This window comes from Motacilla alba, chromosome 11, assembly GCF_015832195.1.
Source record: "Motacilla alba alba isolate MOTALB_02 chromosome 11, Motacilla_alba_V1.0_pri, whole genome shotgun sequence".
Classification (NCBI taxonomy): Eukaryota; Metazoa; Chordata; class Aves; order Passeriformes; family Motacillidae; genus Motacilla; species Motacilla alba.
Window position 1 is genome coordinate 19,032,171 of NC_052026.1, and position 25,952 is coordinate 19,058,122.

The 25,952-nt window shown below is 57.1% G+C and overlaps 1 protein-coding gene across 1 annotated transcript in view; it reads left to right on the forward strand.

The window, feature by feature from the left end:
• The window catches only part of JPH3 (junctophilin 3), a 49,841-nt gene that overhangs the window by 2,070 nt on the left and 21,819 nt on the right, over positions 1-25,952 (forward strand). Inside the window, exon 2 of the mRNA XM_038148399.1 lies at positions 12,715-13,492. Within this exon, the coding sequence (XP_038004327.1) occupies positions 12,715-13,492 (778 nt within the window). The remainder of the gene's footprint in view (positions 1-12,714; positions 13,493-25,952) is intronic.

Here is a 25,952-nt window from a genome sequence, read left to right on the forward strand (position 1 = left end):
TTGGAAGCCATGGATAAATCCCAGCAGTCCTTCAGTCAAAAATAAAGCTTGGGCAGGGAATCGTCGCCGTCTCCCACATCCAAGGCGCTCAGGAGGGGCTGTGGGGGGGGTTTCTGCTTGCTCCCAACGTGGGTGCTGTCTCCTCCTGGCACCCAGCCCCTGCCTGGGAGGTTTGAGGGAGGACAGACACAAGTCTGGACTAACTACAGGTCTCTGAGGGCTGGGTGTTGCGGGGCCGGCCCTGTCCCCGGCCACGCACGTGCCCCCTCCCCGGCACGCTCCCCATCCTCTGCAGCGCAGCGTTTTTTAGGGAAACCTGGGCAGCGTCCCCACCCTGGGGTGGCTAGCAGCAGTTTCAGCGTTTTCTGAGAAGCTACCAGAAGCAAAGAGCTTTTCCTTCCATCTTGTCAGGCCAGCCCAGCTTCCCCGTGCCCAGGGACCCAAAAGCGACGTCGTCGTCGCGTGTTTGCGATTTTGGGAGGAGGGAAGAGGAGCGGCGCTGGGAAAGGGCAGGGTCTGTGGCAAAATGCTCCCCCTGGGACTCTGCAAACCTTCCGAGGAGGAAGGAATGCCGTGCTGGGGAAATGCAGAGTGCTGGTAACTGTGGATGCTCCTCCACAGCAGCTTCCCCCACCTCAGCTGGGCCACAGCCGCCTCCGATGCCACTTTCACCAACTCGGCTCCCAGCAGCCAGAGGCCACGTCCCTTTCCCAGTTGCCTGGCTCCATTCTGGGTGGAAACCACCAAAGCTGGGCATCTCCAGCCTTTCTGGACACCGAGCCTCGCCGAACTTTGTGCGTTTGGGTCCCAGAGGCCGCTGTGTGCGGGAGCGGTGGCACTGGGGAGGCAACTACAGGGAAGGATGTTTCTCATTAATCTATTCCAGTTATTACCTCCAGCAAACTGAAGTACCCAAGAATCCTCGCCCCAGCATCTGTCACTTGCCACCCACAGATAAATATTCATCCCTTGCACATCTTTTCTTTTTTTTTAGCTCCCCAGCCCTGGCTTGGGGATGGGGCCCTAAATGCGCAGCGAGGCTGGGGGAGCCCCAGAATCCAGGGATTTGCTCCCGTTTCCCCGTTCCTTTGCACAGCAGCGGGGAAGGGCACGCTCCTCCTGCCCCAGCACCGTGCTGGGAGGGGTGTTGGTGTGACTGCTGGACTCTTGGGCGTGTTGGGTGGCACACGGTGGCACACGGTGGCACACGGTGGCCGGGGGGCTCCCGCCAGCCCCGCAGGCAGCGCTGCCCCCACGCGCAGCTCGCCCAGCTCACGCCTCCCACGCCGCGCACGCCGCGCGCCCCACGCCCGTCCCACCCCCGGGGAGAGCAAATCCTGCTCCCCCCCGAGCCCGGGGGATTCGTGTCCATCCACGCAGAGCCCGGAGCAGCCCGGGGAGCCGCGCTGCTCTGCCAGGAGCCCACGCGTCGCCGAGCGTCCCTGGCACGGCCTGGGCGCCGTCCCGCTGTCCCCGTGGCCTCACGCACTCCGACACCCCCAGCCCTGCTGATACAGCCTCGTCTTCCTGCCAAAAATCCTGCTGCCCCCTCCAGAGCACCTGGTGTTACATAAAGCGGGCTCCCAAGGATTGCTTGGGTCGGGGGCTGGAGTTGAAGCCCTTGTCTGATGCAGCCCAGCTCCGGAGTGGGAGCAGGAATTGCTCCCTTGCTCCAGGGGAAAGGGGCTGCATCCACCTGGATCAGCACCTGCGTGGGGCTGGGGGTGCTGGCACTGGGGCTGGGGGGACCTGGGGCAGAGGGCCGGAGATGATCGGGTCTGGAGATCAGGAGACATCACAGCTGCTTCCTGCCTGGGATGCTTTGGGGATCTCAGTGGTTTCACCCCGGGGACAGCTGGAGTTGTAGCTCCAGACTTCCCATGGGAATCCTCTGCCTTGGGTTTGGATTGAGCTGCTGAAACCATCGTGGCTGTGGCAGTGGGTGAGGCGGGGTGGCTGAAGGAAGCCCCCAGTCTGGTTTTGCCCTTTCCATGCTGTTTTCCTCCTCCTCCCACTTCTTCCCAGCTGAGCAGCTGGGTCCTGAAGCAGACAGGGGCTCTGGGATGGGACCAGCCCCATCCTGGGCACCCACTGCCCAGCATCCCTGAGGGAACGGGCTGGAGGTGCCTGCTGTGAACCAGCCTCACCCTACTGCCAGTCCTGTCCCCATCCTGAGTGTCCCCAGCTCCCTAAATCCTCGTTTCTCGGGAGGGCTACCCCGAAAGGGCCGGGCGGTCGCACGGTGGTGTTCATCTTGTGTAATCTCCGTGCCCACTCACCTAAAATGAATCATCCTTCGATAGGTGAGGGAAATATAATTAGTGTTTGCATTGTTAGCACTGGCTGAGTAGGCAAGTGGGTTTTCTTGGCCCGGGCTGGGAAATATTCCTGCCACGGGGAGAGGGAAGCGGAGCGCGGGGAGCGGCCGGGGTGGGGCCCTGCCAGCCTGTCCTGCTCCATGTCCCACTTTCCCACCCCTGCAGTGGCACTGGCGACACCTCTCTTGGCAGGTGCACCAGGAGCTACCCACCAAATGGCTGGGGAGTGGTTGAGGAGGGGAAAAGCACGGAATATTTCCCAAAAGCCAGCACAAAGGGCTGCTCCAGGGGGATGGAGCAGGAATGCTGGGTGGGACCTGCCTGCCTTGGAGGGGGCTGCATCCCCTCACCTGAGCAGAGCAGTGCTTTGGGATGAGCCACCACCAGCCAGGAGGGTTGGAATGGGACACCTTTAAGGTCCCTTCCACCCCAAACCATTCCCAGATTCCACAACGGCAGCAGCCTGGTGCCTCTCCCCAGCCCGGCCTCCCCTTGAGCTCCTGCACAGGGAACCCAGGAGAGAGGGCAAATTTCCCTCAGGATCTATTCATAGCGGGGATGTCAGAATTACCTTAAAAGTACCAGCTCTTCCCTTGTTTTGCTGCCGGGAAGGAATTGTTGATGCACTTCAAACAGTGGGCGGAAACAAGCAAATACAAGAGCGCCCTGATCCTCGATCCTCCCGTTCCTGCAGCAGCCAGCCACAGCCAGAGCTGCTCCCAACAGCCCCCCAGAACCTGAGAATCGATTTAAAAAGTCAAGATTTTGGTGATGGAGCATCTCAGTGTCTGGGCTGGGTCTAGAAGCTGCTTGCAGGGGTTCCAGGAGAGCAGAACCGGGGATGTCAGGAGCTGCCGAGCACAGAAAAATGAATCAAAATACTAAATGAAGATTCTGACCAGCCTCATTAAAAATGAATGCTATGAACTCATGGTAATTACTTCTCTCACTGGAACATGCTGCTTAGTTCCAGGTACAGCTCAGGACAGAGGAAGAAGGATTTTTGACCTCGGAGAAAAGAACATGAGACAGAAATTGCCAGACAGGCCTCAGACCCCCACTCCATCTTCCCGAGTCTTTTATCCAGGCTGAGATTCTCCAGGGAACTGTGCAGGAGCCCGGCCTTGGGGAGCCCATCAGGCCCCTCTCCCTGACCCACAGCAGAGGCTGACTTCAGCCCTGGAGCACAGCGCTCGTGCCATTGCACTGGGGTGGGTTCTCATGGCTTTGAATGCAAATCTCAGGATATTTGCATGTGATTTGATATCCCATGGGGCTCCTCGTGGTTGGGTGACATCTGCTCCTGGAGCTGAACATTTTTTTTTTCCCCTTTAGAAGCTCCAGCTTGTGGAATCATGTGATTTTGCAAGATTTTCAGCTTCGGTTTGGAAGCAAGGTTTCCACCCAGGCTATTGCAGAAAAGTCATTCTTCCAGGCTTGGGAAGCAGCAGACAAGAGCTAAAAATGCCTTCTGTTTAAAAATGCCTCGATTTTAAAATGAACCTGATGAATTTTGAATGCTTTGAGTCAGGTAACGCTGACGTAGATGAATGAGCTGTATTAAAGCAGGCATGACTTGGAGATGGAGGAGCTGGGCAGGGGGAGCTTGGGGATGGTCTCTTAGGGGTGAACTCCGGGGTTTAGCATCCGCCTTGTGAGATTTTTTGTCTCTTTGGGTCTGGTTTTGGCATTTTGCAGGAGTTTGCAGGAGTTGCAGGAGAGTCCTGATGGTCTTTGCCCCTGGACTCAGCTGTTTAACTCACAGTTAAATTATTTTTAACAAAAATAAAATTGAGAGCTTGCAGGAAAAAAACAAAAAAAAACCAAAAAAAAACTTGAAAGGCAAGTGTTTATATTTTGAGGCTTGATATTGGCTTTTCAAAGACAGATTCTGGCTTTTGCATCAAAAATCCTTAAAAATTGCATTGGATGCATGAGCATTCCCTAAGAACAGCCACTGCTTTCCCAACATTATTCCCTGAAGAGGTTCCACTCACTCCCAGCACACAGCAGAGCATCATGAATTTTCATGAATGAGTGAACAGCCAGAGCAAGGCCCCTCATTTTGCTGATTTCCACAAGAAGATGATCACTACAAAGGTATTATTTCCTGCTCAGGGCATCACTTGGGGCCTGCAAGGTGTTTCCCTGGCATGGATAAGGGTCTGGAAGTGTCCAAGGCCAGGCTGGAGGGGTTTGGAGCAATCTGGGCTAGTGGAAGGTGTCCCTGCCCATGGCAGGGGTGGGATGGGATGAGCTTTAAGGCCCCTTCCAACCCAAACCTCTCTTTAATTCCATTATTTATTTGTATTATTATTATAAACAGGGAATAAACAAACCCCGCTCTGGCCTCATCCCTCCTGGAGCAGCCTCCTAGCCCTGATCCAGGGGGATCTCAGCCTCATCCCACCCCTCTGAGCACCTCCCACGCCTCGGGGGGATGCAGCCCCCAAACCCAGCAGTGCCCTCAGGCTGGGAATCAGCCCGTGCTCCTGGATCTCTGCTGGGCAACAGGAGAGATGCCAGAGTTTGGGCAGGATTAGGGATGAAGGGAATCAGCATTAGCCTGATTTCACTCTGAGAGGGGCACACTGGCCTTGCTCACACAAAGGTGCTGAGCAATCTCCTGAAGTGGTTTGCATCCCTGGGCATAAAACCTCATCCTGCTTTTGAGCCCAGCTGAATCTGCAGGGATTCAGCTGCCCTGGGAAAACCCTGGCCCCATTTCACCAGGGGATGATGAGGATGATGCCTGCTTGACTTTCCCTGTGTCTGACAAGCCCAGCCCTGCCCACTCCCAGGACAGACAACAAGAAATGTCTTTCTTTGGTCGTTTCCTTTTAAAAGTTGTGTTTACCCTGACTGCAGGACCTGGCGCTTTGAGAGGAATCACAACTGGCCTGAGAGGCACCACGAGCCCCGTCAGAATCAGTGAAGCCAGGATTTTATTGTCTTTACTGTGGGGTTTTGAAGCCTTTCCTTGAATTCTGGCTGGAAAAGGCACTTCCCAACAGGTCTGGGGAAGCAGGAGATGCAGCAGCAATGAGAACAGGGAGGGGATGCTCAGGACAGGCTTGGCTCTTCCTGAGGAGCAGAGGAACAGAATTTCCCCTTGAAGCAAATAGCTGAAAAGCCTTGGAAAACATTAATTTCCACACAAGATTTTTTTTTTTAACGTTTCCAGTGAGGGAGGAGCCTTCACCTGCTGCTTGCAGAGTATCCTTGGGACAGGCAATGAGGACAAAAATGTGTCCCCACGTTTGGGATGGGGCTCATACCCCCCTGAGGAACATTCTTGCCACCTGAGATTTCCCAGTGATTTTCCCCAAGGAGAAGCAATCAGCAATCCCCGTTCCATGGGATTTCAGCCAGAAATACTTTTGTTGTTATTTGCATCCAGAGGAGGAGGAGGAGGAGAAGGAGGAGCAGCAGCAGGAGGAGGATGAGGCGTGAGGCTGTAGAAATGCATCTCCTCCCTGCAGCCTCCTGCTTCTGCAGAGCTTCTGGCTGTTCCAAACCCATCCCTGCTCCCATCCCTACCCCTTCCAAAGCCATCTCCTTCCAAGCCTCAGCCAAACCCAGCACCTCCTCTGCTTGATTCCTTTAGACGAGGCTCCCTGCCCGTCCAAGTACAAGCTGACCACGCTGACACGAGCTGTAATTCTTCCCTATTTATTGGCCCCCAAAGCAGATTTCATTCTGCACCCAGGCGGGAGCGCAGCAGCCCCTGGCAGCTCTCATCCTCCTCATCCTCTCCTCCTTGCCCTGTGTGCCTCCCTGGCTGCCCAGGCCTGGCTGTGCCCACCCTGTCTGGATGCACCCAGCATTAGCACTATGACTAACGCCCGTCACGTGCTCCTGCCTGCAGATTAGATTTGCATACTCAAAAATCCATACTTTATTCCTTCCCCTGTGTAAGCAGTTACCAGAGTGTATTTTTGGCAAATTAGCAGCCACAGCAGAAGCATCTGACTGTGTTTTGAGCGTGGCTTGGTGGTGGGAAGCCTTGGCAGGGCTGGAGGGGGATCGTTGGCTGCGGGTTCCCGATGCCCGTGGTGCTGGACGCAGGCAGTGTCACTGATGCCCACGTCCCAAGGTGGGGAGTGTGGGTGGCAGCTCCCAGCCATCCATGCCGTGCCTGTGGGGGGTTCAGGGCAGGGTTTGGGGGGTGAGAGCAGCAGCTGGGCACGGGGCAGGGCAGGGAAGTCACCCAGCTGGGCGCGGTGTGCTGCTGCCAGGAGGGACAGTGCAGGAGGGGGGCTCTGGCAGAAAATGTGTCCCCATGTCCATGCAGTGACCAGGGGGTTGTGAAAGGGGATTGTCCCCCCCCTGAAACCCCGCCTGAAGTGCTTTTCCTGCTTCGGGCTTCCCAGTGTGAGAAGATGTAGAGCTGCTGGGGCAATTCCAGAGGGGAGCACAGAGCTGCTCCCAGGGCTGGAGCCAGGCTGGGAGAGCTGGGGGTGCTCACCTGGAGAGGAGAAGGATCCAGGGAGAGCTCAGAGCCCCTGGCAGGGCCTGAAGGGGCTCCAGAAGAGCTGCAGAGGGACTGGGGACAAGGCATGGAGGGACAGGACACAGGGAATGGCTCCCACTGCCAGAGGGCAGGGATGGATGGGATATTGGGAAGGAATTGTTCCCTGGGAGGGTGGGCAGGCCCTGGCACAGGTGCCCACAGCAGCCGTGGCTGCCCCTGCATCCCTGGCAGTGCCCAAGGCCAGGCTGGATGGAGTTTGGAACAATCTGGGATAGTGGGAGCTGTCCCTGCCATGCAGGGAGTGGGAACAGCATGGATTTTTAAGTTCCCTTCCCACCCAAAGCATTCTGGGATCCTGTGCTGCTGTGCTCAGTAGTCCCCACAGAGTCAGGCAGAACATTTGGGGGCACATTTTTCCCCAGCAATTCCCTGGGATGGCCAGCGAGGATGTCCCCACTGTCACACCTCAGAGCTGAGGCTGGATGAGCACCCTCCAGCCCTCCCTTCTCTCCCAGACTTCTTCCCTTTGGGATGGGTGTTCCTGGGATGATTTGTGTGTGAATCCTCCTGGGCTCTGTGATATTGAGCAGCTGGAAGAGGATATCTGTAAAACTCCCTCCTCTGGTTGGAATTCAAGAGCCCGGCCTAATTATTGCCATTGGACATCTTTAATTAATATGCTGCAGAGGCCAGAGATAAGAGGGGGCTGAGCACACCAGGAAGGATCCTTTGTGAGATAAATCAGCAATTTGTAAAACCTAATTGCTTTGGCTTGGAAGAGTGGAGGGGCACTTCAGACCAGTTCCCCCTCCTCCCTGGGATTTTGGGGAGCTGGGGAATGCTGCTGGTGCCCAGCACAGCCACTGCACCAGGAGGGTCTGGCTGTGCCTCAAGGAGGGGACAGAGCTCCTGCCCTTTGGAGCCTCCTGCTCCCGTTTTCCAGGCAAAGCTGGGAAGCTGCATCCCTGCTGCTGCTGGTTTGATCTAACCTGGGAATATTGAGCCAGCATGGTGGGTGTGCTTGGGCTTTACCTCAGTCTTGGGGATGGAGAAGGAATTTTTTCCAAACATTTGTCTCATGCTGAGGTCAGGTGGTGCTAATGACACAAGTGTGTCCACTGCCCTCAAAGTGCTTCACAACATCCCAAATTCCTGCCTGGATGTCTCCATGTGAGGAGCTGGAGGAGGGCAGGTCTGTGCAAGCCTCCCTGGGCTTTATCCATGTGTTTGCCAAAGGGCTCATCCTGCAGGACACGGAACCAGCCCTGTGGCTTTGGGAGAAGCCTGGGAGCAGCTGTAAAGCTTCTCCTTAATGGTGTTCCTGGAGTGGGGCCAGAGGGCTCAGTGACTACAACATGCCAAATCCTGGGTATGGGCACAGGGAGGAAAGAAATGCAGCCATTCCAACCAAAAATTCCTTATTTTTATCTCCTTCCAACATCATGGACTAGGTTTATGTCCAAGTGCATGATCCCACCTCAAGCCAGAGGAAGCCCCATGTACCTGAGCAGCCCCACATCCTCCCTTTGGGCTCCCTCCTGTGCTGTGCAAACTCCAGCTACTCCTGGGGGAGCTCCTTGGGAATGTTTACTTGTTATAAAGCTGGATTTCAGTGGAATGGATGCTGCACATCCCCTTTATCCAGTGGCTGGGCTTCACTGTGGGGTTCCACCATCTCTCCATCAGCAGGAAAGGATTCCAGGTCCAGGAAATTCCTGTTTGGGACAGCAAGCCATGGCTTGGTTGTTCCCTTCCCAGCCATGGAGAAGAAAGATCTTGTCAGCAAGAGGGAGCAGTCCTGGATCCCCACAGTGCCTGGATCCCAGAGGGATGAGCCAGAGCTGGAGATCTCTCCTCCCCTCCCCAGCAAAATCCCCAAAATCTCTTTGGCAGAGGAAGGGAAAAGCATGGAAGGAGTCTCTGTTCCTGCAATGCCTCTGATCCTCAGAGAGCTCTGCAAACAGGAGCTGCCTCAGAGCTCCCCAGCCCAGCTGAACTGCTGGAATGCTGCTGCCTCATCCCTGTTCCCAGCAGGGAATGTGGAGGGGCAGGGTCCTGCTCACCCCCCTCCTGCTTTGCTGCCAGTGCAAACCCAGCCCAGCCCTGATTTGGGGGATTTTGGCATTATGGGGCCACCAGGAGCTGCCCTGCAGACTCTCAGCTCTCCTCCCAGGGTGGATTTTGGCCAAATGCTGAGGAAGTGCCGCTGCCTCTGGCCAAGGATGGGGCTCTGCACGCTCCTCAAGGCCATGGCAATTCCTGCAGGGGTTCTGGAAACAAGCCAGCCCTGCTGCAAGGAGAGTGAGCCAAAAAAACCCCAAATTCAGCATTAGGAGCACCACTGAATGTGTCCAACAGCACTGCCCCTTGTCTTCTCTCCGTGTTTCCATCGATCCCTGTCTTTCCCATGAGCCTGTTCCCTTTCTTACGCTTCAGCAGTAATTTCTCAAATAGGGTATTTCTCTCCAATCCATCTTTTGGGATGACTCCAGCTGTTGTCTCCTAGCCTCAGGCTGTGCCCTCTCCTCAGCTCTGCTTGGCATGGACGTGGCCACTTCCTCACCTTTGTCTTGACTTTCCACGTCCAAGGCTTTCTTCTCTCTCTGTCCTTTTTGCCCTGTTCAAAAGGACCACACAGAAGTGGGATGGATATTTGTGGCATCTTGGAGGCATCCCCAGGAGTTCCCTGCATGGCTGAGGGAAGAGGCTGGGACCTTTTCCTCCCCAGGATTCTCCTCCATCATCCCCAGTGCAATGGGTTTGTGCCAGGATTGCCTTGGATTGCTCCCTGCCTCCCATCCCGAGGGAAGCGCCTTCCCCTCCTGCATCCCAACCAAAATCCTTGGTTCAGCACCTCAGCAGATGATTCTGTTCCATCAGAAATGCTCCTTCCCTCTGTCCCAGCCCCACCTGCTGTCCCCACCGTGCCAGATTCCTGCTGCACCTTCCCTTTCCATGTCCCCAGCTTGGAGCAGCCGCAGCCGGTCCATCCCGGCACGGGAAGGGGAACACTGTGAAATCCTGATTCCTCTGCAGGGACCAGGAGTCCCCGGGCTCCCTGTGAGACCAAGCTTTGTGCACTTCTCTGCAAATGCTGGGGCAGAGGTTAAGCTGAGCAGGGCCCGGGGAGGAGGTGGCTCGGCAATGCAGATCAGATGGCTCCGGAGCCTCCCGGATCCATGGCCAAATCCTGGAGATCCAGGGGTTTGAGGTCAGGGAAGGAAGGAGCTCTGGTGGCTGAGGACGGGCTCAGCTTCCTGACAGGAAGCTCTTTGATCTGCTGGTGGCCATGAAGCTGCCCAGATGTCTTGGTGGCTGTCAGAGACACGAGCGTGGCCTCTGAGGCAATCCCTAGGGATAATCCCTGCTGCTGCCTCCTGCAGGGAAGGAATGACACCCACAAAAGCAGAGCTGGGGGCGGGGGTTGCTCCACAGTGCCGGGAGAGGACAAGCAGGATGGAGTGGCTGGAAAATCCACCTTGCCAAGGAGATGCTGAGGAGAGACTGCTCCTGGCAGCTGTGCCATTCCAGGTTGGAAGGCCAGGCAGGGCTGGGATGGGATGGCAGCATCCCGGGCACCTCAGCCTGGCTGGGGACAGGCACAGCTGCAGCTGTGACCTGCTGTGACCAATCTGCCGTGGGTGCTCCAGCCCGCAGAGCTTTGCTCTGCTCCCCGCCAGTCCCTCAGGTTCAGCACAGGGCTGTGATCCCTCACGCTGCTCCAGCTGCATCCAGGGAGGGTTTCTGCTGCGCGTTTGCCAGGAGATGAGGAGGCCGAGGGACCTGTGTGGGGTCAGGGCTCCAGGGAAGGGATTCACCAAGGGAAAGGGAGATCAGGGTTTGGGCAGGCTGGGATCTGGTGGATCTCATGCAGGAACTGTTCTCCCTGTGCCCCTGCCCACACTGGCATCTTTCCCTGAAACCCACTGAATCCATCTCCAGGGAAGCAGGAGCACCGTGCGAGGACATCCCAAGCCACCCTGGGGGCTCCTTGGCAGGAGAATTCGGGGCTCTGGGGGGAATCTTTCCCCAGGTTGCTCCATTGTCCTGCTGAGATACTCTGGGATGGAGCCAGAAGGGGAAGAGAGGTGCTGCCAGGTGCCCAGGGGGTGCAGGGACACCTTGGCAGCTCTCCCCGGCCACAGCCACCATCGCAGGCATGAGGACAGCTGTGGCTGCCTGGCACTGGTTGTTCCCCGTTCTTGGGGACACCACAGGGGACAAGGCAGGCTCACTGCTCAACCCCCACACAGGACGTGTCTGCTGTGTCCCCTGAGCTGCATCTCACAGGTTGTCCCCCATCCTTCTCCCTGTCACCACCTCCTCTCCCTGCCCTGCCAGTGCCTGCCCTAATCCCGGTGCTAATCCTATAAACCCCCAGTAAATCCTGCCTGCCCCTGCCTCTCCACATCCCTTCCCCAGGGCAGGCTCTGTGGGGCCCCCAGCTTGGGCCTGCTGGTTTTTTGGGGGTGCACAAAGCTGCCACCCCAATAATGGAATGCCATTGGAGCACAGGGAAGGATGCCCAAATCCTGGGGGATTTGTTCAAAGCACTGGCAGCTAAAAGACAGTTGAAGAACCCCAAAATCCACCCCAAAATGTGGCCAGGTGCTGGTTTCACACCCTCAGGAAGCAGTTCCTGTGCTCAGCATGAGCTGTTCCAGCCCAGATCCCTTCTCCAAGGCTGAACCCTGGACTGGGCAGGGAATTTCCTCAGGGAGTGCTGGGGCAGGACTGGCCCCATTCACGCAGGGTTCACTATTTCAGCAGGTTTATTTTAAGGCTCCCTGGGCGTGTGGGAGCAGGGCTGGCACAAAGGGAGGCCCCACTGCTGTGAGGTGCTGCCTGTGCCCATCCCAGCTCCTCACATCCCGGGGCTGGGACTGCTCACAGCATTCCAGCAGCTCCAGGGCCCAGCTCAGAGCCATCCTCGGGCTCCTCGATCTGCCCCAGCAGGGCTCACAGTGGATCACTGCATCTCAAGCTGGTCCAGAGAAGATTAAGCCGACCTAAGAATAAAAACAAGCCCTGCAGTTCAACGGGCTGGGATAAAGCCTGGAGTTGTGCCAAGCTCCGAGCTCCAGGAGGGGATGGGATTAGGAACCCTGAGCAGATTACCACCCACCCCGCGCTTCGGTGCACAGGGAGGATGCTGAGGTCCAGCTGTGCCCCCCGGGCTGGGTGGGCTCCTTGTCCCCCCGTTCCCAATGCTGTGGTGCAGCCCTGTGTGTGTTTCGTGCCACAAACAACCAGCTAAGAAACTCCAGGAAGTGCCCACGCAAATGCAGGAGCTCCAACAGGGGCACAATTCCAAGGGGAATATCCAAATGGATCTGTCCCTGTGAGGCCTTTATTTCTATGGAGCTGCTGCCTTCCCCAGCACACGGGATGAAGGCTCTGTGGGTATAAACAAATGTATTGTTATACATCATCCATGCACTGTGAGATGCCAGCAGCGTGGACAGGATCAGAGTGTGCTCCTGGATAACCATTCCCCCATTCCACAGCCCTGCTCCCTTCCCTTTCACGTTAGGGGTTGATCCAAGGGGCAGTTCCTTGATGCCTTGGCTGGTTTCTAACATCCTCAGGCTGCAGCTGGAGTGCAAGCCTGCAATCTGGAATGTTCTGCCCAGGGAGGTGGTGGAGTCACCATCCCTGGGTGTGTTTAACACAGCCTGGATGTGGCACTGGGGGCCAGGGTTGAGTTGAGGTGTTGGGGCTGGGTTGGACTCGATGATCTTTAAGGTCTCTTCCAACCCAGTGATTCTGTGAATTCCATGAATCCGATCAATTTTCCCTCCACAACCTGACATTGCAATCCCCGTCCTGGAGCCGGGACTGGGCTTCCAGAGCTGCAAAGAGCTCCCGGAGCAGTTTGATGCCACGACCCCCCCTCCGTTTGCTCTTGTCTCCTCTCCGCAGGGACATACCAGGGCCAGTGGGTCGGAGGGATGCGCCAGGGTTACGGCGTCCGGCAGAGCGTTCCCTACGGCATGGCTGCGGTCATCAGGTCACCCCTGAGGACGTCCATCAACTCCCTGCGCAGCGAGCACACCAACGGCACGGCGCTGCACCCCGACGCCTCGCCCGCCGTGGCCGGCAGCCCCGCCGTGTCCCGCGGCGGCTTCGTCCTCATGGCCCACAGCGACGCCGAGATCCTCAAGAGCAAGAAGAAGGGAATCTTCCGGCGCTCGCTGCTGAGCGGGCTCAAGCTCCGCAAGTCCGAGTCCAAGAGCTCCTTGGCCAGCCAGCGGAGCAAGCAGAGCTCGTTCCGGAGCGAGGCCGGCATGAGCACGGTCAGCTCCACCGCCAGCGACATCAACTCCACCATCAGCCTGGGCGAGGGCGAGGCCGAGCTCTCGGTCATCGAAGACGACATCGACGCCACCACCACCGAGATCTACGTGGGCGAGTGGAAGAACGACAAGCGCTCGGGCTCGGGCGTGAGCCAGCGCTCGGACGGGCTCAAGTACGAGGGCGAGTGGGCCAACAACAAGCGCCACGGCTACGGCTGCATGACCTTCCCCGACGGCACCAAGGAGGAGGGCAAGTACAAGCAGAACATCCTGGTCAGCGGCAAGAGGAAGAACCTCATCCCGCTGCGCGCCAGCAAGATCCGGGAGAAGGTGGATCGGGCCGTGGAGGCGGCCGAGAGGGCGGCCACCATCGCCAAGCAGAAAGCGGAGATCGCGGCGTCCAGGTAAGGGGGTTCCTGCCCATCCTGGTGGGTCTGAGCTGGGATCCCGCCTGGGGATTTGGGATAAATGGGGTGAGAGGTTTTGTCGTGGTAGGGGTGCTGCTGGAGGAAAGCGCTCGGGGTGGGCATCTGCAGGTTGGTGTTACGTGGATGTCACGGCAGCCTTGGGCTTGCCCAAGCCTCGGGGTGCTGTTCAAAGCAGGGTGGATCTAAGCCCAGTTGTCCCTCTGGGAATTCCCGGTGGGCTGGGGATGCACAACCTCCCCAAGTGAGGCAGGGAGGCCACGCAGGGTCACCAGAGCAGGGCAGCCTGGGCAGGGGGTGGTGGCACCTTGGTGGCTGTCACAGGCTGAGCGCTGTCACTTAGGGGATGCTGGGTTATTTATCCCATTTTTTCCTCATGGATAAGCAGAAGAGCTCCTGAGTTTGCCCAAATCCTCTGCCTGACTCACAGCCAAGAGGAACCACCCCAGGGCTGGCCGGTGCTGGGAGGATTCCCAGCTATTTCCATTCCCAAAAGGGGTTTTTTTTTGAGTGGAAAACCTGTCAAATATGTGGCTTCAGCCCTGGGGAGGCTGGAAAACAGCAGATCTGGGTGTCCTACAATGCCCCTTCTCCCTGTGCAGCCCTCATGGAACTGCTCAGAGATCCAGAGCTGGGATCTGCTGAAAACCAGCAGGAGGGAAGGGGAAAACGAGCCATGTCTAATTTAAGTTGAAATAAAGTCCCAGCTCGAAGCAGGGCCAGATCAAGCACCCTGTAGCTGGCTCCCAAAAGGCACCTGGAGCTCTGTGCCTCGCAGGGAGCTCCCAGACCAGCGGTGAGGCGAGGAGGAGAAGCTCCTCTGGAGAATTCAGGGCTCTTTGTATCACATTTTGGGGTGGTTTATTAGAGCATGTCATTCCTGTCTGTTTTCTGAGCAGGGGCTATATTTAGCAGCCAGGCTGGGAAAAAGGGCTGGGGTTAGGGGAAAAACCCAGGTACCTCCTCAGCCTCCTGTGCTGGATTAATTGTTGGGTCTGGAATATTTGTATGCAGAGTCACACTTGAAATCTTTATCAGCACGTCTGCCAAGGGCTTATCTGCAATATGAATGAGCCTCCCGGGCCTGCTTTGGGAGCACATTTGGGCTTGATGATGTTTTTGAGCTGATGGTTGGGGAAAAAAAATGAAAAATCCCACTAGAATGGCAGGTAGGAAGCAGTCTGCGGAGGAGTGGGAAGGCCAGATCTTTCCCTGTGGTCTGGGGATGGATGGGAATGCCTGGAAAGGCTGCAGTCCTGGAAATGTGGAGCTCCAGTGTGCTGTGGGATGGATCCTGGAAATGTGGAGCTCCAGTGAGCTGTGGGATGGATCCTGTTAATGTGGAGCTCCAGTGTGCTGTGGGATGGATCCTGTTAATGTGGAGCTCCAGTGAGCTGTGGGATGGATCCTGTTAATGTGGAGCTCCAGTGAGCTGTGGGATGGGACCTGGAAATGTGGAGTTCCAGTGAGCTGTGGGATGGATCCTGTTAATGTGGAGCTCCAGTGAGCTGTGGGATGGATCCTGTTAATGTGGAGCTCCAGTGAGCTGTGGGATGGGACCTGGAATTGTGGAGCTCCAGTGAGCTGTGGGATGGATCCTGGAAATGTGGAGCTCCAGTGAGCTGTGGGATGGATCCTGGAATTGTGGAGCTCCAGTGAGCTGTGGGATGGATCCTGTTAATGTGGAGCTCCAGTGAGCTGTGGGATGGATCCTGGAATTGTGGAGCTCCAGTGAGCTGTGGGATGGATCCTGTTAATGTGGAGCTCCAGTGAGCTGTGGGATGGATCCTGGAATTGTGGAGCTCCAGTGAGCTGTGGGGTGCTGGGTCTGAGAACCTGAGCATCCTCAATCCCCCAGTGGTGATGATCCTGGAATGCCGTGAGAGTGGGATTGGCAAAGATGCTTAATGAGGTCTTGACATGTTGTATTCCACCTCTAATTATGGGAGAGAGGGGGGAAAAATCGAGTCAGGAATGCCAGTTGTGAACAGCTCCCTGCCCTGCCCTGCCTGGGTGGTCCAGGGCTCTGCTGGAGAGCAGCAGGAGGCTGGGGAGTGGAGGGTGGAGGATGGAGAGTAGAGATGGATGGGATTAGGTGGGTCCAGGGCAGGATTCCTTCCCAATATCCCATGTAAATCTCTGCTCTTTTACCTTAAACCGCTTTGTCTGAAACCTCCAATCCCTCAGCTCGAGCTCTCCCCCCTCGCCAGGCTTTTGGCAGAGTCCCTGAGCCTGCAGAACCAGAGCAGAGCAAGGTTTTACATACTAACATCCAGCTGGAAAAGCTTCCTTATTAATCTTAGTCCGATTTCATTTGAAAGCTTCCTAATGAAGGAACCCTCCCCTGCAGTGCCCACACCAAACTGCATCATCCAAATGCCACAAAACGGAGCTGGGGGAGAATCCCGGCGCTCATTCCCGAGGTTTTGGGGCTCAGGGGTGGAACATCCCCCTCTAATGCCAACATCAACTCCAATTTCCCAGTACCTGGCGTGGCTGTGCCTGTGTGTGTGTATTCTTTTCTGTCTGAGTTCACTCTGCAGCCTTTCCCTTGGTGGGGGAAAAAAAAAATAAAAAATATGTGCCCACCCACGGCTTTCATTAAATTTGTAAGAATTCAGTATTTTTGAAAACTCTGCCGCTCTGTCAGATTTGGTTGGAATTGGCCAACACGTTCAAAAGTTATTAGTGTGGGAGTGATGGCATATAGATATATAAACAGCACAATCACTGGAGTGAGCCCCAGCTCCTGAGGAAAGTAGGCTAAAAACACAGTGTGCTGGAGACAAGTGAACTGCTTTCCTAAAGTTGTTGGAGTCTGAGTAGAGCACAGTGATATCTGCACCTTTAAGGGATTTCTTTCAGGGTCAAGAGGAGATTCTCCTAAATTCCCTTTGCTGTAGTTTAAATGGGAGAGCACACAATTCCCTCTGATTCTCTGGAATTGTTCAGGTGAGGTGAGCAGGGAGGAAGGGACGTGAGTGAGGGTGAGGAACTGCTGTTGGCAGCAGCTAGCCCATCCTGGGAGGGCTCAAGGCCAGGAGAAAGTTTGGAGCAGCCTGGGGTAGGGAAGGTGTCCCTGCCCACGGCAGGGGTGGGACTGGATGGACTTTATGGTCCCTTCCAACCCAAATCTTTCCATGATTCCATGGCCAGCTTTCAGAGGGAGACAAGGAACCCCAGCCTGTTTAAAAGGAGTGTTCAGGGTGTTCTCTGAGTGCTCTGGGAGATCTTCGTTCTCTCTCAAATCAGCCAAGAGCCTGCACTCTTTCTGCTGCCACTCTGGAAGGATGAAGGACATGCTGGACACCCCGAGCCCCATCTCATTAGTGCTAATTGACACCTCAGGCAAATTATCTGTGGGCTCTGGTGTGTCTAAAATAAAATATCCAGGCAACAAAGGCGGGCCAGGGAGCTCAGCCCAGCTCTGGTTTTTGGCACAGCCACCTGCTGGAGGGATGGGTGCACAGGGAATGTCAGGGGAGATCAGGGCTGACTCCAGCTCTCCAGGATGGGTGATGGCAGCTCAGACAGACCCTACATCCATCCTGCTTCCACAGTTCAGGGGTTTGTAACTAGTGGTTGGGCTGGTTATGGAGGAGGGACCATCCCTGCATGAGTCCCAGGGATGGGTGGCACGTGGCAAACACTTCACTCCTCTCCAGCATGGGGCATCTGCTGCCCAGCACCTTAAATAAGAATTCCTGGGAGCAGCCAGTGCCCTGGCTCCCAGAGGGAATGCTGCTCCCAGGTCACTCCTAAGTAATGCTCTCCCTGGCATAATTATAGCCCAGCCTTGCACCAACCAGGAGAAAAATATAATTAAAGCTCCACCGTCTCAGGAGGAGCTGGGCCACAAATTAGCACAGTGTCACTCAACTCCAGACAGGGAAACTGGAGGGAAATGGGAAAAGGAAGGAAATAAAGACAGCCTGGCAGTGAGGAGGGGAGAAGGGGGATGTTTGGGCTCAGCCTAGATGCTCCCTGGGGATGCTGCAGCCAGGGCTGATGTCGAGCAGCAAAGTGCAGGAGGTTCTTAGAGCCAAACAGGTATTTTTGTGAGAAAAATGGAAACACGGCCCGGGCAAAACCCGGAGAAAAGCAAAGCTGCTGCAGCCATCTGAGAGTCACAGGAGTCTGTCAAATAATGCATGTGAAAGTGTACTTGTGCTCAGTAATGTCCCCACCGGCTCTCCCCGGCCCCAGTAATGTCCCCACCGGCTCTCCCGGCCCCGGTAATGTCCCCACCGGCTCTCCCCGGCCCCAGTAATGTCCCCACCGGCTCTCCCGGCCCCGGTAATGTCCCCACCGGCTCTCCCCGGCCCCAGTAATGTCCCCACCGGCTCTCCCCGGCCCCGGTAATGTCCCCACCGGCTCTCCCGGCCCCGGTAATGCCGCTGCTTAATGCTCTGCCATTGTCTGGCTGCCTTTGATTTCGGGTTGCTGCTCTGTGGGTGCCTGGGGGTGCTGGCTGCTGACCCCAATCCCGCCTCGTGCTGCCCCAGGGGCTCCTGCTGAGGATGAGAGGGATAAGGAGGAGGAGGAGGAGGAGGAGGGGTGGGGGTTAAGGGCCCCAAAAGGGTTTTGTGTCCCCTTCCTTGGGTCAGGACAGCAGGGACACGCAAAGGCAGGATGGGGCAGAGCTGAGCTGGCTGCAGGGATGGGCTGAGCTGATGCCCAGCTGGGGCAGGGACTCTCAGCCCCTCTCTGGGCAATTTTGAGTCCAGGGAGGGTTCCTCTGCTCATGGCCCTTTGGAGAAGTGCTGCTGCTCCCTGCCGAGGCCCTGCCAGCAGCAGGAGCTGGGGATTTGCAGGAGTCACCTCAGGCCATGAGCTGGGCACTGATGGGGTCACTGAGGGCATCACCTGGAGCCCCCAGGCCTCGTGGGGGGTGAATGTGCTCCCTCCATCCCTTCCTGGTCTCTCCATCCTTTCCTTGAGGGATGCAAAGGGTCAGGGAGGGAAACACTCAGGGGGTGGATGGAGGTGACTCCAAGGCTGACAGCAGCTGGGCCGGGAGGTGATTCTCCTCAGCGCCTTTTCCTTGTCCCCCCAGCCCTCTCTCCCCCAGCCCTCCCTGAGCAATCCAAGAGGAGCAGAGCCTGAGCTTCCCCTCCTTCCCTGCCTCCTCCCTCGCTGCTCCTGCCGTGCTGCCAGGGGCCAGGGGATGCCATCAGGATCAGCTGCTGGTGCTGCTGGGGGTGCGTCCCCTCAGCCGGGATGACAGGGACACCTGTGGCTCACGGCAGGCACATTCCCAGCTCCGGCCCGGGCTCAGCCATCCCGGAGTGTCCCGTCCGTCCCTCCCTCCCCACGGCTCCTGCGGGATGCGATGGGATGTGAGCACCGTGACTGCTGACGTGCTCCAGCCACGCCAATTTAATAACTTCCTGCTCAGACGGGATTTGCAGCCTTAAGCCCTTTTGTGGCCGTGTCAAAAGCCAGGAGCAGCCTCCGTGTTTGCGCAGGGCCGGCTCGGTGTGTCCCCAACAGCCACCACGGGGTGCGGCCTCCAGGGCAGGGCCAGGCTGGACAGCGAAATGCCTTTTGTAGGGATGAAGATTGGCGAGGTAATCCAGCTGGAAAAACCTCAGCAGGGTCATTTGTACTCCTGGCAGAGCAGCTCAGTGGGGTTTTGGTTTTCATTGCCCTCCCATCCCTCACTCGGCACTTCTGATCCCAGCTTGGCCATTCCCACCCCTTCCCTCTCCAGCGAGCTAAACCTGAGCCAAAATATCCCATACCCACGGCCCAGGTGGGTGCCAAACATCCCCAAAACCATCCCCGGCTTCGCTGGGCTGTGCTGAAGCAGCACAGACATTCCCAGCCCCTCAGATTCTCACTGTCCCCGGGGCTCTGTCCCTGTCCCCGCCAGGAGAGAGCTCCCAGAGCCGGCGCTCCGAGCGGAGCCAGCCCCGCAGCCAAGCACGGCTGGGAGGGACGGCGCAGCCAGGGAACGGGGCAGGAAAGGGATTTGGGATGCAGGAGGGGCATTTGGGATGCAGAAGGGGCATTTGGGATGCCGGAAAGACGGCTCAGCCAGAGAACAGAGCAGGAAAGGGATTTGGGATGCAGGAGGGGCATTTGGGATGCAGGAGGGACGGCTCAACCAGAGGATGGAGCAGGAAAGGGATGTGGGATGCAGGAGGGGCATTTGGGATGCAGGAAAGGCATTTGGGATGCCGGAGGGGCATTTGGGATGCAGGAGGGACGGCTCCGACAGAGAACGGAGCAGGAAAGAGGATTTGGGATGCAGGAGGGGCAGAGCCGGGATGGGGGAGCGCTGCCAGCAGCGGTCACCTGTGCGGGGACGGCAGATGGAGGGGACAGGGAGGGGTGGCACGGGCTGGCAGCGAGGCGGGGAGGACGGGAGGTGATTCACTGCTGGCAGGCAGCGCTTCCATGGGAAGGGGCTGCCCCGGAGCGCCGGCCAGGAGGCGAGGGCAGCGCGGGGAAAGGAGAAGCTGCCGGCTCCTCTTCCTCCTCCTCCTCCTCCTCCCTGGCATCGCACCGCCGCCCATCGCAGTGCGGATCATCCGAACTAATTGAATCCAGCCCTTCCCGGAGGGGAGCGGGACCATTCCAGCCCCCGGAGATCCCCCAGGAACCTCCCTGTGCCTGCCCGGCACAAAGTGATGGAGCCTCTTCCTCTTCCTTTGGGTGGAGCAGCCCTTCATCACCCGGGGAGGGAAAGCGAAATACACCAAAACCAACAACACAAACCCAGCCCCTGCTTTTCCTTTCTGATGCTTTTCCGTTCTGCTGCTTTTCCTTTTCCTTTCTGCTGCTTCCCCTTTTCCTTTCTGCTGCTTTCCCTTTTCCTTTCTGCTGCTTTTCCTTTTCCTTTCTGCTGCTTTTCCTTTTCCTTTCTGCTGTTTTTCCTGCTCAACGAAACTGCAGCGCTGCTTTTCCCTGGGATCTTGAGCAGGGAAGGAGAGATCATCCCTCCCCTGGCTGCCGCCGCTCTCTCCATCCTCATCCTCACCCTCCCAGGGGTGGGGAGGGTGCTGGGATACCCAGTCCCACAGCCGGGCTGAGGGCTGGGAGGGGGATGCTGGGAGTCCCTCCCTCCCCAAACCCCCCAGCCGTGTCCCAGGGATGCTGCATCCCGAAGTTTGAGGGTGGAAAAGAACCAAGGGGAAGGGCTGGGCTCTCTCTGCTGCTTTTCCAGCTCGTGAGAGAGGTCTCCGTGCTTTTTTCTTCTCCCAACTCCCATTTTGGGTTTCCTTGTTGTTCCCACCTTTTCCCTTCAGCAACATTCCCAACATCCTATCCTTGTCCCTCCCCACACACTTTCCTCCCCAGGGAGAGGCAAAATTAATATCAGGAGCACAACCAAGAGGAAAACAAAGAGCTGAGCCAAATTATCGAGTATTTTCCTTGCTGGTTTTCCTTCCCCCGAGTTTGGGATGCTGGGGGGAGCACAGGGAATGGGCTGGGGTATTCCAGGCTCTCCTCTCTCTTATTCCGGTTTGAAAAGCCCCAAGCAACGAGGTTTCTGTCACCTCCTCCCCACGGGACAAATGACAAGCTGTCCTGACTTCCTAATCCAGGAAATTAAAGGATTTGACTGTAGACCCTGCTAAGCAAATTTCCCCCCTGAAAATCCCAGGGGGATTTAACCCATGGATCCGAGCGATTATCCCTTTGGAGTTGTGACTAAGAAAGTCCCAGTTCCTCGGGGTGCTGAGCACCCTAAAATCCCATGGTGGCCATGTCGGGTGCTCAGCCCGGCACCTGGTGGCACCCACTTCTCAATTTTAGCCCCTCTCCACCCCCTTTTTCCACAGTGGGCAGCTTCCCTTTGCTGCAGCTCGCTTCCAACCGGGACAGCAGAGCCTTGCTGCCACCACATCCCAAATCCACCCCATCCTGTCCCCGTGTGTCACCCTCTGGGGTCATGGGATGCCATCTGGGGGCTGTTGGATTTCCCAGCATGGCCTCAGCTGGGGCAGTGCCACCAGGTGTCCCATGGTGGCTCTGTGACGCTGCCCTCCACGAGCAGTTCCTCGGGATCACATTCCCTGGCGGAAAAGAAACAGCTCTGTGGGCTCCAGGCTGGACACGGGGGCTGTCCCCACTGGCAGGAGGGCAGCTGGTCCCCATCCAGCATCAGGACATCCTTCAAGGAGCTGGGGCAGATCTTCCCAACTCTTGGTGCTGGGGATGAGCCCTCCAGAGAGTGGTGGCAGACATGGGAGCCGGGGATGGAGCCCGTTCCCAAGGGGAGAGGGGTGGGGCAGGGCCAGGAGCCTGTTCCCAATGGGAGAGGGGTGGGGCAGGGCCAGGAGCCCATTCCCAAAGGCCAGGAGCCCATTCCCAGGGACAGGAGCCCGTTCCCAAAGGCCAGGAGCCCATTCCCAAAGGCCAGGAGCCCATTCCCAGGGACAGGAGCCCGTTCCCAGGGACAGGAGCCCATACCCAGGGACAGGAGCCCATTCCCAGGGACAGAAGCCCATTCCCAAAGGCCAGGAGCCCATTCCCAGGGACAGGAGCCCATTCCCAAGGGCCAGGAGCCCATTCCCAGGGACAGAAGCCCATGCCCAAAAGCCAGGAGCCCATTCCCAAGGGCTAGGAGCCCATTCCCAAGGACAGGAGCCCATTCCCAAGGGCCAGGAGCCCATACCCAGGGACAGGAGCCCATTCCCAAGGCCAGGAGCCCTCCAGCTTGTCTCCAGTGAGACAGAGAAGGGGCTGGGCCCTGCCCCATTCCCGGCCATGTCCCTGTGTCCCTGTGTCCCTGTGTCCCTGTCTCTCATCCCCTCAACACGGAGGTGAAACAGAAACCATGGCCAGCCCAGATTCCCTCCTGGCAGGGCAGAGCAGGGCAGGGCTCTCCCAGTCCCTTGCCCTGTTGTGCTGTTGGCTGCTCGAGTGGAAATTGTCACGGGCTGTGCCTCGGAGGCAGCTCAGCCCTGCAAACCCAGAGCTGTCTGCTGGCCTGGGGTTTGGGGAGCAGGAAGGACCCCCAGGATCCCAGCCAGGGCTCCCCATGGGATGCTGGGCTGAGCAGGGTGCAGTGGGGCTGAGCAGCTCAGGGACAGCTTGAGAAGCCTCCGGAAAAGTGGGATTTTGGGGGGTGGAGCTGATTTTGGGGCTCAAAAGCCCATGCAGGCAGCTGGGATGGGGGAAGTGGCTCGTGCTGGGTGGGCTCTGAAGTTTGAGGCAGGCAGGAGATGCTCGTTGCTGTGGCAACAGGGAGGATTTATTCTTTTTCTCCCCACAGTCATCAGGGCTGGGGCCACCCCTTGCCCCACAAAGGGGTGACAGAGCCCTGGGGGCACCTCCAGCCCCTCTCCCTCCTGCCTGAACCCACCAGGGCTGGGCAGGTGAGGGGGATTGGGTGATTTGTGCCCCAGGAAGGCAAAGTGACCAGGCTGGAGAGAGGCCAAGCCTCAGGGGGGACAGTGGCCTCAAAGCCACCCTTTCCCAAGGGCAATCCTGGTGTTTTCACCCACCTGCCTCCTGCAGAGCTCCTCTCCAAGTGACAGATGGCCAGGGATGAGGCTCCCTCTCCAGATGTTGATTTTCTGGCCAGCTGTAGATAACACCCAGGGCATCGTCTGCCTGCAAAGCCCATCAGCTCCGTCCTTGCTGGGGGCACAAAGTTAAAAGGAAGGGAAATGCAGGAATCTGCCTGGCGCCGCTTATTCCATGTGTTCCTTGGCCAGGGAGATGCTGGGAGCATCCTGATGTGCCTCTGGGTACCAGCTCCACCTGGCCCAGCCTTTTAAAGTCGATGGATTTGGATTTTCTTGGCATTTTTTGTTTAGCAAAAACAAAGATAAATAAAGAAATCCTTTTGGGGATGGTGGCAATCAGGTGAGCTGGAGACAATCCTGGCATCTGATGCTCTCATCTTTCTCCGCTGGGAATGACCCAGCTCAGGGATGTGGTTTGAGCTGTTGCTCCCAGAATTTTGGGGGCATGGCCCATCCCTGTCCCCCTGAGACTTTGCACCTTTCCACGCTGTGAACTCCAGCAAAACTCCTTTTGGCCACTCCAAGGCAAGGCACAGGACACCAGGACACAGCCTGGGATACTTTTTTTCCCCCTTACTCGGATTTAAAAATGGAATTTCAGTGTACAATGGCAAAAGAGTCCTCGGTGAATTCACTCCCCATTTATAACTCCAAAAATACAAAGGTGGGGAAGGCTCTGGCACAGGTGCCTGGAGCAGTGAGCTAAACAGGACCTGGCTCCAGCCCTGTCCCCATCAATTTGGGACACCTGGAGCATTCCATGTCCCAGCTGTCCTCGAGCTCTCCCAGCTGCCTTGGGAATGATTCCCCCCCCAGTGTGACATTTCCTGCTGTAAAACTACAGGGGAAGTTGGATTTGGCCTCCTGACCACAATATTTTCTGTGCTTCTCTCTAATCTGCTTTCTTGGGCAGCAACAAATGCATTGAAAGGATTTTTTTTCCCCCCAGGATTAAAGGGTTTGAGTGTTTATTTTTCCTTAATTCTCTTGAGACGTAACTTCCAGAGCTGCTTTTTCAGAGCGTGCCATCACCATTCCATCCATCCCAGCCTCTCCCAACCTTCCCTGCCACTGCTGGGAGCTTTCCTGCTCCTCCTCAGAGCCCAGGGGTGATGCATCCACGCTGCCATCCCAAAATCTCCATCTGGAGCTGCCAAGGCTGCCTCTCTCTTTGCTATGCACAGCACCTGCTCCGTGTCTGGCTGCAAAGAGCCCGAGCAGACGTCCAGGGCTGCATTACGTCATGTCAGAGGTCACATTAAGCAGCTTTTTTTCCCCTTAATTAAGAATTCCAGCCATGGTTGGGGTGGGGGGAGAGGGGGAAACAGAGGGAAAAACAGACGGAGGGAGCAGGCTGGGAAAAATGCCTGCGCTGAGCAGGTAAATGGGAATTTCTCCACAGCCAGCTAATTGGTGTGTCTAATATTCCACCCCCTGAGGAGCAGCGCGGTGCTGCTGCCTGCACAAATCACTCACCGAGAGCCTGCTGCAATAGCAGGGAAGCCGCGAGAGCTGTGGGAAGAGCCAGGCTGGAATTAGGAGCGGGTTTGATCGGGGCAATAAACGCCAGATAAGGAAAATAACAAACAGGTTGTTAATTGCTGCCATCTCCCCGTTCCCTCGGGGCCGTGTCTAGACGGAGCCCGGCTCCGGGCTGCGCTCCTCCCGGCCCTCCGCAGGCCATGGATGCGGGATGCGGTGCCCGGAGAAGCCCCTGGCATGGGAAAGGGAGGCAGGATGGGCACTGCAGCTGTGCCCTAAATCAGAGAGGCTCCCGCAGAGGTGGAAACCAGACAGTCTGCAGTGGTTATTAATAATTCAGTCCCAATTTGTCCCATCTAGGAGAGCACGAAGCCCAGCCAAGCCTCCCCTCCTGGCTGCCCGGAGCAGGCAGAGCCTCCCGGGGCTGTTGCAGGGATCGATCCCAGGCTGGCAGGGCTCTGGGAGCTGGGATCGCCTGTCCTGCCCCGTCCCCGAGCGATCCCACATCCTCGGCAGGGCCGCACCAGCGTCCCCAGGGCTCGGGGCTGGTGACAGCATCCATCCCCCGGGGACCGGGGCTTTGTGTTCCTCGCTGGATGCAACCAGCGCTGGATCCCGCTGTGCCACAGGGACTGGAAAACAACCCCCGTGGAGCCCACACAGCCGAGGGATTCCCGCTGGGGAGGCTGCACTGAAAATCTCCTTTTCCCCACCTCATCCAGCCATCCCTTCCCAGCCTCACGCCAGCCTGGGTTTTCCAGAGAATCTCCTTTTTCTCCTTCATCCAGCCATCCCTTCCCAGGACAAGGTGCATCCCAAGGCTTTCCTGACCCCGGGGTGTGGATGAGAGAGTCTCGAACGCCCTGCAAATGCTCTCTCTGAATGTTTCCTGAAGTATTTCCTTGCAGCTGGCGTGTGTTTTAATTGAATTTTGCCGTTTGAAAAATACATGAAGCTCTGTAATGGAGGGAGAGAAAACATTCCCTCCTATAGGAAGATAAAGATGCATTTAAAGAGGAAAAAAAACCAGCCCCAAAGCTGCCTGATGAAGTATTGACCTGGAGACAAAGTGGATCAGATGGAGCCAACCTGGCCCCTTAGGAAAACTTGAGGCTGTTCATTAGGGATGAGCTCACTGCCAGCTTAACTCCATCCTCACCACTCCCAGAGAAGCCTGTGGGAAATGTGCCTTTTTCCAGGTTTTCCATGAAAATAGGGACCACGGGGTCCTGTCATGGGGTGGAAAGGGTTTGGGGCTTGTTGCAGCCTGGTGGTGCTCCTGTTGGAGCTGGGATAATGGGAGAGCTCTGGGTGTGGGGTGGAGGAGGGCTGAGCATCTCCATCCCCGCGCAGGATCCCAGCAGGAATTTCATATTCCCTCAACCAGCCTTTGGGGTCAGGAAAGAGAGAAGTTTGCTTGGAAAAGAACAGCCAGAGGTGCCATGTGAATTTTGGGAAACAGGCCTTCTTTCCCA